This window comes from Botryllus schlosseri, chromosome 13, assembly GCF_051294905.1.
Source record: "Botryllus schlosseri isolate E-star chromosome 13, Bs_hap1, whole genome shotgun sequence".
Classification (NCBI taxonomy): Eukaryota; Metazoa; Chordata; class Ascidiacea; order Stolidobranchia; family Styelidae; genus Botryllus; species Botryllus schlosseri.
In genome coordinates, this window is record NC_137248.1 from 4,155,373 (window position 1) to 4,172,034 (window position 16,662).

Sequence of the window (16,662 nt, forward strand, 5' to 3'; positions counted from 1 at the left end):
TTCACTTCCGAAATACTGCGTTGATCTCAATTCCCTTTGTCGTGATAACCGAAGTACATTTGTTTCGAATTCGTAACAGCCGACTTTTCTATGACACGATAAATTTTGACAAGTTATGCTTAGAAGATTGGTTGCATATCGCGAAAAATAACATACTGCTCATATTGATACTGTTAATCGGTATTTTCACGCGAGTCGATTTTCAAATGAGTAAAATTTATTACATGAGTTTCTCCGCTTAATGTAAATGAAAACTCAGTCGTCTTTTAACATCACATAGACATTGATCAAAAGTAAGCAATCAAACACAACACTTTGTACGACACTAATTATTGTTCCACACATCTCATTTCATACTAAGTGTATACGAAAGATATTCATGTTACACGAAAATATTCGCTCATGCTACAAACCTGTACAATGATTGGTGGTGTAAGTCCAGCACAATTGTGGTATCCATACGAGTTTAGTTAACACAATTTACGACACCGAGGTCGCCTCATCTTTCGTAAGACAACAAACCAAGGCTTCAGGATATGTCCATGTCATAACAATAAATCAACTACTCCAACAACAGAGTACATATGTTTTCTAGCACGGTGCTTACATCTTACACACAAATCAACCTACTTTGCTAACGAAAAGCGCTGAGTCATCACAACAATACAACTAAAACATACTATCATACAAAATGGCCGTTATAGTTTGCACACCAACGATACATCGTACAAGTAGCAAGTCTCGAGAATCCAGTTATTCAAAAAACGTGAAAGTGTTTCTACGCCAAGTCGGTATGTTGACGAAAGCATATATTGTAATATCATGATCGATTTACATTCGTTGGTCACAAAATGTCACTACTCTAAATAATTATTTATCACTCAAAGCCTACTTGTCACCATTCGTTTCATCAAGCTCGAGTTCAAGAAACCTGCTACGACATGAATTGTTATTTTTATGTTGTGTAAATAGGTAATAATTAATTTTAGTAACACTATATCAACATCATCGAGTTGCGCGAATAGATTTACATGTGGTCTTGTGGTTTTAATCGAAGTATACAGCACGGTCTAATGTAGAGTCATCTCTACTGTACAGCAACTCGGTAATCGAAATGCATTAAAATTTAAACAACGATCTTGTTTCGTCGCACCAAAAATATGTTTACTATCGCGATACTCTGCACAGGCCGTGTAAATCCTTTTCACACTCGTAATAGTATACCAACAGCTACCGGCGACAACGTTTAACAATACCAACAACACTAAACATACGATACCTACCCAAGTAAAATTACCATTTTCACCTAGAGGTCGGTCGTTACCCGAGTAGAAATACCTTGTCCTTTGGAGATTTATCGTTTACCCAGTGTAACAAACCCCTTTTCCTTTGGAAATATATTTTTTCTCTGGGTAACAAACCTTTTTCACTTGGAAATATATTTTTTCTCTGGTTAACAAACCTTTTTCACTTGGAAATATATTTTTTCTCTGGGTAACAAACCTTTTTCACTTGGAAATATATTTTTTCTCTGGTTAACAAACCTTTTTCACTTGGAAATATATTTTTTCTCTGGACAACAAACCTTTTTCCCCGGGTAACAAACCTTTTTCCCTGAGCAACAAGCCATTTTCACTTGGTGGGTCGTCGTTTACCTGAGTAAAAATATCATTTTCCTTTGGAGATCTGGCGTTTACCCAGTGTAACAATACATTTTCTCTTGGTCATCTAGCTTTTCCTAGAGTAACTAATCATTTCTCCTGGGTAACAAACCCTTTTCGTCTGGAAAACTATCATTTACCCGAGTACCAATACCGTTTCACTTGGAAATCTATCTTTTCCCTGGGTAACAATATCATTTTCGTTTTGAAAACTGACAACCACACCGGACAATTTGATATTTTTGTATATTGTTACAACGGGTAGTGACAAAATATACACCAACAACGACTCCGATACATTTGTCTAATCAAATATTCACTTGCTCTGATGCATCCCATCAAAATCATTGGTTACTCACATACAATAACACTGTGCTGTTGTACATCGACATGTATGTTTTCGGAATTGGCGAATAAAGGGGTTTCCGATATGTCTGTGATGTCCGGGTTCGTGCTTTGGATTTTCCAGAGTCAAAATGTCTGAATAAAACACCTCCTTGACTTTGGTAACTGGTTGATACACGGATAATGGTGTTCGGAAAACGGATGAATTTATGTTCCCCATCGCGCTAATAACGCCGGGTTACTTGTGAGTTTCCTCAGGTCTGTTTACTATATTGTGTCTTTACTGGTCAATACATGTCGCTCCAGTCAGCTGCAACCGGATCACTAATATGAGAAAGTGTGTGGGCCTGATCCGGATATTCACTCATGAACCAACGACCAATATTCAAGTAAACATGCTACAGACCGTGTTTTGTCTCCATGAAAAATACCAATGCATACACCATCACATCAAGTACTTCACGATTGTTCACAAGTATTCGCGTAAACGAGGTGTACATACAATGTGTCGGTGTACAAACATCATGGAAAACAAATTCATGTTCTCAAGTATCATCATCATGCGACGACTCTGTACATTCAATGTGGGCATAGATGACACACGACATGATACAATGGACAGTGCATTATGCATACCGATATATTCTCAGTCAAATATGCGAACCATACACAACCATATACCCTGATTTTCGCTGAATATCCACAACACCAACAAATCTGTACATTTCTTTTCCCTTGACCTCGACGTTAGAGTTGTCGTCCCAATGTACCAATCGAGTGTATGGTTCATCAGGTGTAAAATCCAAATCAAATGTCACCAAGGTATCGTTTTTCATTTTCAATATTTCCACCGCTGCATCTTGTCTGTGTCGTAAAACCACGGTGTGGGGCCAGAGGAATCTATGGACAGTTACGCGTAGTCCCATATTTACTCGTGGATATGGTCAGGTAACGACAACGTTTTCTCAATGGGCTGTGTGGGTACAACGTTTCAATACGTAGCTGGATCAACTAGACCAAAAGTTTCCAACCGCGATTTATGTTGACCTGTCGAGTTACGAGATAGCACCCTCTTGCGGTGTGATTAACACGAAATCCGCCTTCAGCTCGCAGAGACACACCCTGGATTACATTATCTAATCGTAATCGAACTCGAGATTCACACACACACACACACAGAGTTCCTGTTTACGATTTCAATACGGAGTCACTGCTCACGATGTTTAGCTGGAGTCGTTATGTGGGAGTAGCGACATCCGACATATTCATCGCGTGAAAGATTGATAACGATGGTAATCACCAAATACATAAAACCAGGTGAAACACTGCGGTCTCAGCGAAAAAGTTAGCAGGTTATGACCAACGATACGCAGGGGTTGAGCGAGTTACGCAACCCGATTAAGTCGAGGTCTGGATCACGATGCAAGTCTACATGAGAATCCGAAAAATCTTGCAAAATCAAGGTGTGAACCCGTGAAAGGGTTGTACTCGTGTGAGATTCATTTTTCACAAGTTGGGTTGAGGCGGCTCATACTAAGATCGTGTTACGTCCAAATATGGCTGCTTGTCTGTCCACAAGTCATCTATGCCCACATTGAATGTACAGAGTCGTCGCATGATGATACTTGAGAACATGAATTTGTTTTCCATGATGTTTGTACACCGACACATTGTATGTACACCTCGTTTACGCGAATACTTGTGAACAATCGTGAAGTACTTGATGTGATGGTGTATGCATTGGTATTTTTCATGGAGACAAAACACGGTCTGTAGCATGTTTACTTGAATATTGGTCGTTGGTTCATGAGTGAATATCCGGATCAGGCCCACACACTTTCTCATATTAGTGATCCGGTTGCAGCTGACTGGAGCGACATGTATTGACCAGTAAAGACACAATATAGTAAACAGACCTGAGGAAACTCACAAGTAACCCGGCGTTATTAGCGCGATGGGGAACATAAATTCATCCGTTTTCCGAACACCATTATCCGTGTATCAACCAGTTACCAAAGTCAAGGAGGTGTTTTATTCAGACATTTTGACTCTGGAAAATCCAAAGCACGAACCCGGACATCACAGACATATCGGAAACCCCTTTATTCGCCAATTCCGAAAACATACATGTCGATGTACAACAGCACAGTGTTATTGTATGTGAGTAACCAATGATTTTGATGGGATGCATCAGAGCAAGTGAATATTTGATTAGACAAATGTATCGGAGTCGTTGTTGGTGTATATTTTGTCACTACCCGTTGTAACAATATACAAAAATATCAAATTGTCCGGTGTGGTTGTCAGTTTTCAAAACGAAAATGATATTGTTACCCAGGGAAAAGATAGATTTCCAAGTGAAACGGTATTGGTACTCGGGTAAATGATAGTTTTCCAGACGAAAAGGGTTTGTTACCCAGGAGAAATGATTAGTTACTCTAGGAAAAGCTAGATGACCAAGAGAAAATGTATTGTTACACTGGGTAAACGCCAGATCTCCAAAGGAAAATGATATTTTTACTCAGGTAAACGACGACCCACCAAGTGAAAATGGCTTGTTGCTCAGGGAAAAAGGTTTGTTACCCGGGGAAAAAGGTTTGTTGTCCAGAGAAAAAATATATTTCCAAGTGAAAAAGGTTTGTTAACCAGAGAAAAAATATATTTCCAAGTGAAAAAGGTTTGTTACCCAGAGAAAAAATATATTTCCAAGTGAAAAAGGTTTGTTAACCAGAGAAAAAATATATTTCCAAGTGAAAAAGGTTTGTTACCCAGAGAAAAAATATATTTCCAAAGGAAAAGGGGTTTGTTACACTGGGTAAACGATAAATCTCCAAAGGACAAGGTATTTCTACTCGGGTAACGACCGACCTCTAGGTGAAAATGGTAATTTTACTTGGGTAGGTATCGTATGTTTAGTGTTGTTGGTATTGTTAAACGTTGTCGCCGGTAGCTGTTGGTATACTATTACGAGTGTGAAAAGGATTTACACGGCCTGTGCAGAGTATCGCGATAGTAAACATATTTTTGGTGCGACGAAACAAGATCGTTGTTTAAATTTTAATGCATTTCGATTACCGAGTTGCTGTACAGTAGAGATGACTCTACATTAGACCGTGCTGTATACTTCGATTAAAACCACAAGACCACATGTAAATCTATTCGCGCAACTCGATGATGTTGATATAGTGTTACTAAAATTAATTATTACCTATTTACACAACATAAAAATAACAATTCATGTCGTAGCAGGTTTCTTGAACTCGAGCTTGATGAAACGAATGGTGACAAGTAGGCTTTGAGTGATAAATAATTATTTAGAGTAGTGACATTTTGTGACCAACGAATGTAAATCGATCATGATATTACAATATATGCTTTCGTCAACATACCGACTTGGCGTAGAAACACTTTCACGTTTTTTGAATAACTGGATTCTCGAGACTTGCTACTTGTACGATGTATCGTTGGTGTGCAAACTATAACGGCCATTTTGTATGATAGTATGTTTTAGTTGTATTGTTGTGATGACTCAGCGCTTTTCGTTAGCAAAGTAGGTTGATTTGTGTGTAAGATGTAAGCACCGTGCTAGAAAACATATGTACTCTGTTGTTGGAGTAGTTGATTTATTGTTATGACATGGACATATCCTGAAGCCTTGGTTTGTTGTCTTACGAAAGATGAGGCGACCTCGGTGTCGTAAATTGTGTTAACTAAACTCGTATGGATACCACAATTGTGCTGGACTTACACCACCAATCATTGTACAGGTTTGTAGCATGAGCGAATATTTTCGTGTAACATGAATATCTTTCGTATACACTTAGTATGAAATGAGATGTGTGGAACAATAATTAGTGTCGTACAAAGTGTTGTGTTTGATTGCTTACTTTTGATCAATGTCTATGTGATGTTAAAAGACGACTGAGTTTTCATTTACATTAAGCGGAGAAACTCATGTAATAAATTTTACTCATTTGAAAATCGACTCGCGTGAAAATACCGATTAACAGTATCAATATGAGCAGTATGTTATTTTTCGCGATATGCAACCAATCTTCTAAGCATAACTTGTCAAAATTTATCGTGTCATAGAAAAGTCGGCTGTTACGAATTCGAAACAAATGTACTTCGGTTATCACGACAAAGGGAATTGAGATCAACGCAGTATTTCGGAAGTGAATGTGTATCGTTTGGTATGTTCAGCAATCACTAAATGATAAAAATATGAAACTGTGCATACAACTCGGTTAGGTAAACGATACAGTTACAAGTCGGATGTGATCTCGATTTACAGATGACAGCTTGATGATGTAAAGCTCAACCACTCCAGTGTGTGTGTTTATTGCAAAGTATTTGACACAAACAAAATATTGAACGTAGGCCCACCACTTGGTTTCATTACGAGGTGAGTGAAAATTGTTTTCTGTTGGTCAGGTATGATTTGCATTTAGAAAAACGCTCTATGCCGATTAAGCGACGCTGTTTAATATCATAATCCGATGACTGAGTGAAATTTTCTTATGGTTTGATTTAGCGAGTTAATTACCGGCGATTCAATCACATACAAGTAAGATCTTTTACGGGATGAGTATTGTGACAACATATACTTTGACGAATGACAACGGGGAGAAATTTCCGATTTCTTTGGTCGTGAGCCTTCTACAAATATTTCCGGCATACATTTAGCAAGCAACCTACAATATTCTTTTGTTATGGTAATGACTTTCACAAGTTTGGTTTTATGATTACAATTACTTATTTAAATGATAATTTATGATCACTACTTTGAGTAACAATACAAACACATTTTGTAGATTTCAGTGTAGCGCCTATTGTGATTTTGTTAATGCTATGAGTTTTGTGTATTACTCAAGTCTAGTAGAATAGGATGCGTCCAGTAAAGATATTCCAAACGAAATTGTTGTGTCATCTTTAGTCTTGGTTACTGGAAACAACTACATTTGTAAAAATATTTTCTGATATCCGTAATACACAGAGTGATTTGTACCAACACGGAATATCTTTCAAACCAAGAACATTTCAGACAAGTATAGTTTTACAAATCAATATGTTAATAACCACGGCGGTGAAAAGTTTGTTGCTGTCATAATAACCTTTACCGCAACGCCGGGTCTAATTAACGCGAATAATTTAATAATCAAGTCATGATCAACTATTACATATGTCAAATCCATGTGTCAATCCTTATGTTTACAGCATGGTAACTTTCAATGTAATACCGGTGTTCGATCGTATAAAATGAATTCTTAACTACGTTGGTCAGACATTCAAATATCATATACTCAAAACATATGTTAATCTCAAGTCGCCGACACCGAGAAGTAATTACTTTTGTCTTACAAAATATACCACATAGTAATTTCTTTGTCTTGCGGAATAGTAACGACTTTTACAGTTGAATAAAAGTACGAGTTGGTGGACTATGAATACAACCGAACTTGCTATGGATTTTGGATTGTGGTGATTACTCGCGTAGTCTTGTCTACTTTTCATAAGGATACTTTTTGCTTTGGTTGGGTAAGTTACAAACGGATTGACTTGACAAGGTTTTTTGTATTTTACTCTTTTGTGTATGGGAAGATGTTAAAATGTTGAGACGTAATACTATTTCCGTTCACTCGATTACAACAAAAAAAAAATAATAACCCGATAGCTTGTTCAAGGTTTCGACAAATAGATTGAAATATTCCGATTTAACTCATCGCGTCACAAGTCGATCGCGGTATGCACAAGTGGTTGTCAAGTTAGAAATATTTACAACAGGTGCTATTTCATTGAATGATTCTATTGTGTGTAGTAACACATTAAAATATCGCGATAGTATTTACTGAAACTGACAAACGGAAAACTCAGTCGTGAATAGAGTTGTAAGTTTCAAGGATTGTTTCAAAGTATAATCTTGAAATGTGACTGGATCAAAGTTAGTAGTCATGTTTGTCAAAGTCCAAATATTTCATTTTGGATTATCTGGATTTATCTTTAGTACATCCCGCGAATGGATTCCGATGCGGTATACTATAACATTTTTGATAATAATGACTCAAGGATTTTCAATCAACAATACTGGAATTTTTTGGTAATGCTAGAGTTGCCAAATGATTAGTTGCGTGTTTTTGTTAAGTGTTTGATTTCAAGTTAATAAAGACAATAACTGTGTAATGCACATACTTGTGATTCTTGATTCTTGTAGAGTTATAGTTGGTATTGATTCTATAGGTGTGAAAACAGCGGCGCGAATGTGTGAATAATTCAATGTGACTGAAAGTCGGCGTCAGTAATATTCGGGTTACGGTCGAATCAAAAGATCACGTTAAAAAGATTTCTCAAATTAGAATTGTACCGAATTAACACATTCAGATACGAATCGACTTGATTTGTGTAGTGAGTTTCATTTCAAGTTGTCAAATTGATGCATTGCTTGAATATTCGCATGATTCTTATCACGCAAAGTCAACGACTGTTCCAAAGTGTCAAAACATATAGCGATCGCGTGCAAGTGTCAAATTGTTGGTTTTCGAATCACGGTCTGCGCTGGTACTGTTATTCATTACTTATTACTTGATAGTAACAACCGCCGACATATTACACTGTAGCGATTGGGATGTATGTAATGACAAGACGCGAGAAATGGCTATGTCTTTGGTGTTATCTTGTGAGCGATCGTGGGATTTGTAACCTATTTCACACGTTTTTTGAAGTGTTGGTTTGTGAACGCGGCTATTGTTGATATTCGAATCGCCGTCTACGCCGGCTCTGTGGCAAACTAATTATCAAAATATTACTTGTGCGTAATTCCTACCTTTGTAACATCAAACCACGAGAGATGGCTATTCTTATGTGTTATCTTGTGAGCGCTTGTAGAGAATATTTCACACCTTTTTGGAGTGTTAGTTTGTGAACGCGGCTATTGTTGGTATTCGAGTCACCGTCTACGCCGGCTCCGTGGTAGATTTTCAACCAAGGAATACTTGAATAATTTTGGGGATGATAAAAAAGTTAATGATACGATTGTGCGTGCTTTTGTGAAGAGTTTGATTTCAGAGTAATAAACGAATGTGTAAATGTGTATACTTGTGATTCTTGTTGTGGTTGTGAACAGCAGACTATTTTGTAGGTGCGAAACAGCGAATAAGCCGAAAATATTATTCAGGTAGCAATCAATAGCGAGGAAAGAGAGAACACGATCGGTCATTTGATACGACTAAACTACGACATCATATATCATAATTTACGATCAAACTATTTCGCACTGAATGGAATAGTATAATATTCGATAGTAGCGGCTGGACGAGAAATAATTCAGCGCACAGGTCATTCGAAATATAGGTCGCACTGCTTAATCCTCACAACAAGCCACGTTTCCGTTTGCGCGGTTATTGTTGGTGACTATTCAACACCACGCGAGAGATGTCTGAAAGTACGAATCACGACCGCACCCATAAGAACACATGGTAAATCACCACAGAACCCGTAAGAATACATAACAGGCGAATCACCGCCACCGCCTATAGCAAAAAAGGCGAGTCACGACCACGAGTTTTCACGGCGAATCACCGCCACCGCCTATAGCAAAAAAGGCGAATCACGACCGCATCCATAAGAACACGTGGCGCATCACCGCCGAGAGGGGGGTCTAAAAAGGCGCATCACCACCACGAGTTTTCCAGGCGCGTCACCACCCCGCCTATACTGCCCCATGCAAAAAACGTTAGTTCGCGAGCGATCACATATACTACTTACGTAAGGCACCCATCACAGTGTTGAGTGCATCTACTGTTTCAAGTTGAAGACAAGGGCGCCAGAAAGGACTTTGCATTTATCAGTCCATTCAGTCGATGGATCCCACGGGTGGTCCATCGGTCCATATAGGTCCCCCGTATCTTTACCGGTCAACCAATATACCGGTCATGGCTTTATGTAGGCGATAAGTGTCACAGTCCCGATAACAATTAATAATAATATGCTTGATCATACCTGGAGCATCACTTTCGAGAGCCGATATCCTGTTACAGCAGTATACGTATCCTTTATAAGGACTCACTTCCGTGTTTACTCCCCAGTGCGGCCTCCCCCATCGTTGAGAGTGTAAAAAACAGGGATATCCTGTGTGCAAAATAGTACATGCATGTAAAGTCAGCCATGTAACGAGATAGTAATTCAACGCTCGAATTGTGAGTAATTGAAATTTAAAGAGATGATTGAAAATAGTCCAATTTTATGTTACTTCTTAAAATGAGAAATGGCTGCGCAATTCAATATTGTTTGCATACTATTGCGAGAATTTGGTTAACTCCAATAAGTCATTTTGGCTTTCCTCTAGTTAGCCTATATATAGTTCACAATGAACCCTCTAGTTTCTATAAGGTAATGAGTGCTTGACATCAATGCTGTATGGCTGTAGTAAGAAATTTTTACGATAATTTGAATAATTCAGGTAGGGGCCATGGACCAAAATAAACCCCTTTGTCTGGATGCTTAGAGTGGGTGGTACATGCTGGTTACAAGAATATGACCGAAAACGTGATGCTTTACCTTGCGACCACAAGTTCATAACATGCGCCTCTCCTGATACTACGGAATTCGGTTTGATGTTTCTGGCAGGGCCGTAACAGCACTTCGTCAGGCCCCCCCCAAAACTTTGGTCTTGGGCCCCCCATAGGGTTATAGACCTAACTTCTGGGGGGCTTCGCCCCCCAGACCCCCCTCCGGCGTACACTGTTTACCGCCATTTATCAGATTCATTGGGTGTTTGTTTAGTGAATCAGCTTTTGTCGCCTAAGCGCGCGAAGCGAGGAAAAATTTCGAGAATTCATGTTGAATCGGTCAGTATGATCGGGAATTGCCTACATTGTGATCAATTTTTATCTTCTCTCTGCTCGCGTAATCAGATTTGCCGGTAGAGCTGAGTGAGGTGTGTTTGAAAAGGTAGGACCACTCCATTAATAATTAAACATCTTCAGGCGTATACCCGTTGGCAGGAACGAAACAGCACCTCGTCAGGCCCCCAAAAACGTGGGTCTTGGGCTCCCATAGGGTGATAAAACGAACGACCCCCCCCCATCACGTTGTTTGCGTTTGTCACGAAATAATCTGTACTGGATTGTGAGCCAGCGCGAAGCGCGAAAATTTTCGATAATTTATGATAAAATCGGTCAATCAGATCGGCGATTGCATATGTATTATGCTATCAATTTATTTCCCTCTCTACTCACGTAATTAGATTTACCGATAGAGCTGAGTGAATTGTCTTGAAAACGGGATGGCCCGTAAATAATAATTAAACATCTTCTGGCAGGCGGACCCGCTGGTATGACTTCGTTACATGATGTTATTTCGTGACTTCCAGTCTGCTATATCAAAACATAGAATCGCCCAAACGTAGGCTTCTAAACTACGAGACGCACACGATTTCAAATTGGTATTTCTTCACTGGCATAATTTTTTTCCCAGCGGGATGGTATTTGTCTTGTGAGGTTCAGATTGCAAATACCGGAACATTCGGCGTCAGTCATTTAGGCGCCTATGTACAATTAAACCTATGTGTATTTTATATACAGAACGCAGTCTTCGGTCAGCACAAGGGCATAGACCTTTTCGGCTAAGGTTTTCTCGCTGCCGATCGTTCTGGCACACTTCTCGGAGTCGCATGGTATATGGCCTAAAACTTGACTGTAGGTCTTGGTGGGTTGTAGCACGGTAATGGCCTAATACCCAATAATAAAGATAAATGGCTTCTTGAATTCGCGCCCAGCGCGAGAAAATTTTGAAAAATTGGCATAAATTTTCAAAAAATACTTTAAGATTTATGCTAATTCACGAAATAATTTTGGGCCCCCTTCGAGCTCGGGCCCCCCCCAATTGGGGGGTTTGGGTTGCGGCAGTTACGGTGCTGGTTTCTGGTATTAAGTTTCTATATAGGGCACTACAGCTTGCACTGATGGTAGACAGCTGGGATTTTCCACTAGCCAGTCATCGCTAACAGTAAGGTCGCGTAGACATATATTCCCTTTTCTAATCAATTCACTGAGCAAGAAACCTTTTAGAAGGCCTGATCACAGCCGTAGTAGGTTCCTGATGCTTAGAGCGCACATTGTTTTTATGCCTGGTTTTCAAAATTTGGTAATGTAGTGAAATTAAAGAATTTGGGCGTCTGTGAGTGTGAAAGATTTCTGCTAGAGCTCCTTCACAAATTAAAAAAAAAAACATTTTGGAAACATTGATCTATATCGAAATTTCCTAATTTTATTTGTATAGTAGGCCTATAGGCTAACTGATAAACATGAGGAAGAAAATATAAAGACAAAGAGAATGAAAGAACGAGATCTTTGTGACTTTTCGCGGCCTAAGCTCGGCAAGCATGGTGTTAGACTGACTGAACACGAGCAATGAGCATGGTAAGCAGTAAGCAGTCAAAGCCAGCAGATACACTGATGGGGTGGGGAGGGGTAGCTGGAAGACGCCACCGGGACAGGTGTTCTTCATTTTCGTATGTAACTGCTAAATTGGATTGAAAATTGGAAATGCATGTCACAAATTAGTATGGCCCGCTTGGCTAACAAAATTATTATCACTAGAAACCAGGCACAGAATGCAGAGATCTTCTTCAAACGGAGATACAGTGCTACAGTAAAACAGCTCAAACAATTACTTTGATTTCGATGTAGTAGGGGAGATGTGGTACCGATGGATCAAAAATTGCAAAATGATGTCTGGCCCTCAAATCTTCAGCCGGGAATAGCAGATATTTTGCTGTCTCAACACTTCGATACAAGCTCTAGCTATCGCAGACACTTGCATGAATATCTGCCTTTTCAAAAAATATTTATAAACGTTTAAAATGTCTTGCTCGAACGTGTCATCGGTCCCCACCCGGTGGGTCCAAAGGCACACGACCATGGTACCTATGAGACATACGCTCAAAACCTCAAATTTGTTAACTTGTTTTGTTGTATGTACTATAAGCTAAGCTACAGCAAGCCAATGACGAATGTTTCGTCGCGACCTTCAAGAATAAAATATATTATATTAACTCAAATGTTTGCATAAATCATGTTTTGATTTACGCCTAAAATTACAAAATTAATGCCACATACATATTATCCGCAAATCGACATTTTGACTTTCAAATGCCTCGTAATAGCGATAAAACACCACAGGTAACTATGATTTACAGCCTATATATACGTAGGCGAGTTTCTGTTGTTAAGTGATTAGTTGGTCCATCTATTTTGCTTGATTTGACTATGGTACCATAGGTCCCCACCCCATAAATATGGTAATTGACTTGAAAATAGTCCACTCGAGGATGGTATTGATTCAATAAATATGTGCCATTATATACCCTGATACAAGCTCTATACTTCACATCAACAATTATGGCGGGTTTGTTAGTTTGAAAGGTGATATAGAAAAATGCAAATGTCGTTCCAAATTTACTTTACACCCCCTAAAACGTAAATCACTCGTCACAGACCCCATAACTCACGCCGGTGGATTTTTTTGCATGTGAGGAAAGATTCTGTCAGCGTGTAATTGTAGACAAATTCACGGAGTATGATCATGGAATTATCATGGAGAATTTTTCAAGTATTTTCGGTCCCAGTGATCCATCGGTACCACATCTCCCCTACTTAATTGATATACTTCATTCGTCCAAGACAAAGGAAATCTGTCGCCATGGGGATACGAGGCTCTATTTTCAATTTTACATCGCTAAGGCACAGTGACGTGCCGTGAAAATTAGTGCCAAACCTTTTTACAATTACCTGGTCGTGTGCAATGTATTCGTTTATGTTGTCAATATCTGCGGGACTGAACCGAAACACGTCTAGAGCGATCACTAACGTTTCTTGGGTTAAAAGCAACAGCATATTGATCAGATAAGAACAATGTACAATTTACATATAACGCTTACCCTGGAAATCTCCAATTCCAACCCATTCGTTGTAGGAATCTGAAACCGCCACGTAATGATCGCCTGGTATCACATCATCAATGAATTCGTAACTGCCGTTTCGTGGAAAGCATAACTGATTCCAGGCACATAGACTCTGACCATCTCGTTCACAGAACAATTTACTGATTTGCCATGATAGCGTTGAAGTGTGATAATACTGTTTGGCACCTGCCAAGTTCAATATACAATATTTTTATTGCCCGTGTAAATGGAGCTGATCAGAACAAATCAACTGATAATAGAGTGGTGATATCTACGTCAGTGCCGTGATACAATCACCAAACACAGCTGAGAATCTGGTTGCATATGCGGGTCATTTGTAAACAATGCATTGTGTGAAACTGATAGCTTTTGGTAAAAATATACAGGACACGTAATTTCTTTGAACAGTTGCTCAATTGTTACCGTCCCAAGATATCAACTGTTACAGGCCTTGAGCACCTGCATGCAGCCTACCCGTATAATGTTATTTTTTTATATATCTCGTATATCTCATGATTAAATCATTTGCTCTGCATTATTTACGATTTTACAGAAAGCATCGAATATATGAGAAATTCATTTTCGATCAGCTTCGCCAACTAAACCCTAGCAAAGAAATATCTATCTTTATGTATCTAGACTAGATGTGTATAGATGTGTTTGTGTATAGATGTGCATGTTGTCGTCCACCTGAAATTCATGGAGATCTAGATATCCCCGAGTCCTCTTCCTTCTGAACAATGAAACGAAAAAGAACGCAAAAGCATATGTTCTTACCGACATGAGTTTTCTTCTTCATTTGTTCGCTCAGATTTCGTAGCTGCAGAGTTACTGAATGAAGATTTTCTGTGTAGTTATTTTTTTTATTACTTATACATTTTGTCAGTAGTTCATAATTATTTTATGGGCACAACAAATGCTCTTCGTGATAAAAATGATGTTATACGTTTTGCCATGAACACACCAAAATATATATAATTCAAGTTTGATTTTTTGTTTTTAAATCTAGATATTGCAATTGCATCTACGCCCATCCAAAATCCAATTGCACGATCACATTTCGAATGCCACTTCTCAGGTTGACATCACATGAAACGTGTGTTGTTTACGAGCGTTAAACATCAATACGCACCATTATCATTCTTTTCATTGAGCTGACGAAATTTCTCCTCGAGATCCATCAGTTGTCGCTGATATTTTTCTTCAAGTTGCAGTAGGTCTGAAATAGGAGGGTGGGCATATTTATATAAACTTGATCCTTTCCACAACCCCTTTAATACTCTCTCGCGGAATCTGCATAATGCACTGTAAGTTAACTGCACCACCACCAAACTGTGAGACTGATGTGTGCTTGTCGGCATGAAAACCCGTTCTCTTTTGGTCGCTGATATGTCTAATTATAAAGTACATCTGTTTCTGAATGAAGATATTTCAAGTAGCAAATACTTGGTAGATTTGAATTCGTTTTTAACCACGTTCAATTATTCATGAACACGAAATACCAAAATTCATTGTTGAAGATATATCTTCTATATCTTGCGATGAGGATACCGGAGTTTATTCATTTTATATTTTAACCCTATTAAATAAATAATTCAACCCATATGTTTTCGAGTTAAAGCTATTTTTCAAACGAGACATTCCAATTCTTAAACATTAGACTGTTTTCCAACATTTAATATACATTTAGGCATAATAATAGCAACGATGGTATACGCACTTTCATAATTTGACTTCGAGTCATTCAGCTGCTGAAGCGTCAGTGCAACTTTTCCAGATTCTGGGATAACAATATAAACACGCAATATATATACATATATGTGAGAATTTTTGTCTTGACATCGCGTGGAGGAGTGCTAAGTGTGCTAAGAGTGCTAAGTATTAATATATGCCATTATAATTATTTTCACGAAGCTGCATAAATTTTTCCTCGATATCCGTAACTTATCGTTGAAATTTTTCTTCAAAATGCCCGTAGTCGGAAATGGAACAGTGGAGTATATGCATCAATATAAAATCGGTCCTAATTCCTACCATATTTAAGAATCCTGCCTTGGGCGGAAGGATTTACTCAATTTTACACGTGCAACAAACTTTAAAGATGAGAATATGATGTGATTTATTCCATTCACAGATCCACTTGGAGGACCATTCTGTTTATTTAGGTGACATTTTGCAGTCCTCTATAGGGGATTGGCCACAGGCGATCAATCTATAATTGGAAGCATATGACGGTTTGATAATAATGGAAATAACGGTTTATCATATATACCCGTACCCGTCTTAAAAACTTATTCCTCAACCCCGCCTTATGTTTATAGAATACGCCGAATATCGATAAAATTCATTTAAGTTCAACAGAACTGTGAAGGAAGAATATGAGACTATGAGAATATAGTATGTATACATGCTCTACTATATACTATATACCAGAGGTCTCAAACAAGCTGCCCGCGACGAAATTTTGGATTTCGAAGTATTCGACAATCTTTAAGTACCAATTTTTTTAATTTGAGAACTTAAAATCCGCTCTAAAACTTATGATGGTTAAACAGGACCCGTTGATGATTGCTGATTCGTACTGAAAATCGTGATTTAAACTTGGGCGCGACCTCTTGTACAATTACTCGAACTCCGACTCAATGGGTGATAAAATAAAAAAATGACTCGAGTTGAGTCGCATCAAAAGATAACATC

At 38.5% G+C, this 16,662-nt stretch overlaps 3 protein-coding genes across 4 annotated transcripts in view; 1 reads left to right on the top strand and 2 right to left on the bottom strand.

Moving 5' to 3' along the window:
* Nucleotides 1-12,729, top strand: part of LOC145454726 (DENN domain-containing protein 11-like) — a 134,115-nt gene extending 121,386 nt beyond the window's left edge. The window contains exon 10 of the transcript XR_013920209.1: nt 12,692-12,729. The gene's annotated coding sequence lies outside the window, so the exon portion shown is untranslated. The remainder of the gene's footprint in view (nt 1-12,691) is intronic.
* Nucleotides 1-16,662, bottom strand: part of LOC145454729 (uncharacterized) — a 70,627-nt gene that overhangs the window by 40,412 nt on the left and 13,553 nt on the right. The window lies entirely within an intron of this gene.
* Nucleotides 1-16,662, bottom strand: part of LOC145454732 (uncharacterized) — a 34,557-nt gene that overhangs the window by 16,098 nt on the left and 1,797 nt on the right. Inside the window, exons 3-7 of one of the 2 annotated variants that reach the window (XM_080332724.1) lie at nt 15,686-15,745; nt 15,098-15,184; nt 14,743-14,796; nt 13,942-14,151; nt 10,002-10,130 (exon numbers count right to left, since the gene is read on the bottom strand). In XM_080332724.1, the coding sequence (XP_080188850.1) occupies nt 10,002-10,130; nt 13,942-14,151; nt 14,743-14,796; nt 15,098-15,184; nt 15,686-15,745 (540 nt within the window). The remainder of the gene's footprint in view (nt 1-10,001; nt 10,131-13,941; nt 14,152-14,742; nt 14,797-15,097; nt 15,185-15,685; nt 15,746-16,662) is intronic. The other variant, XM_080332725.1, reaches the window with a different exon arrangement.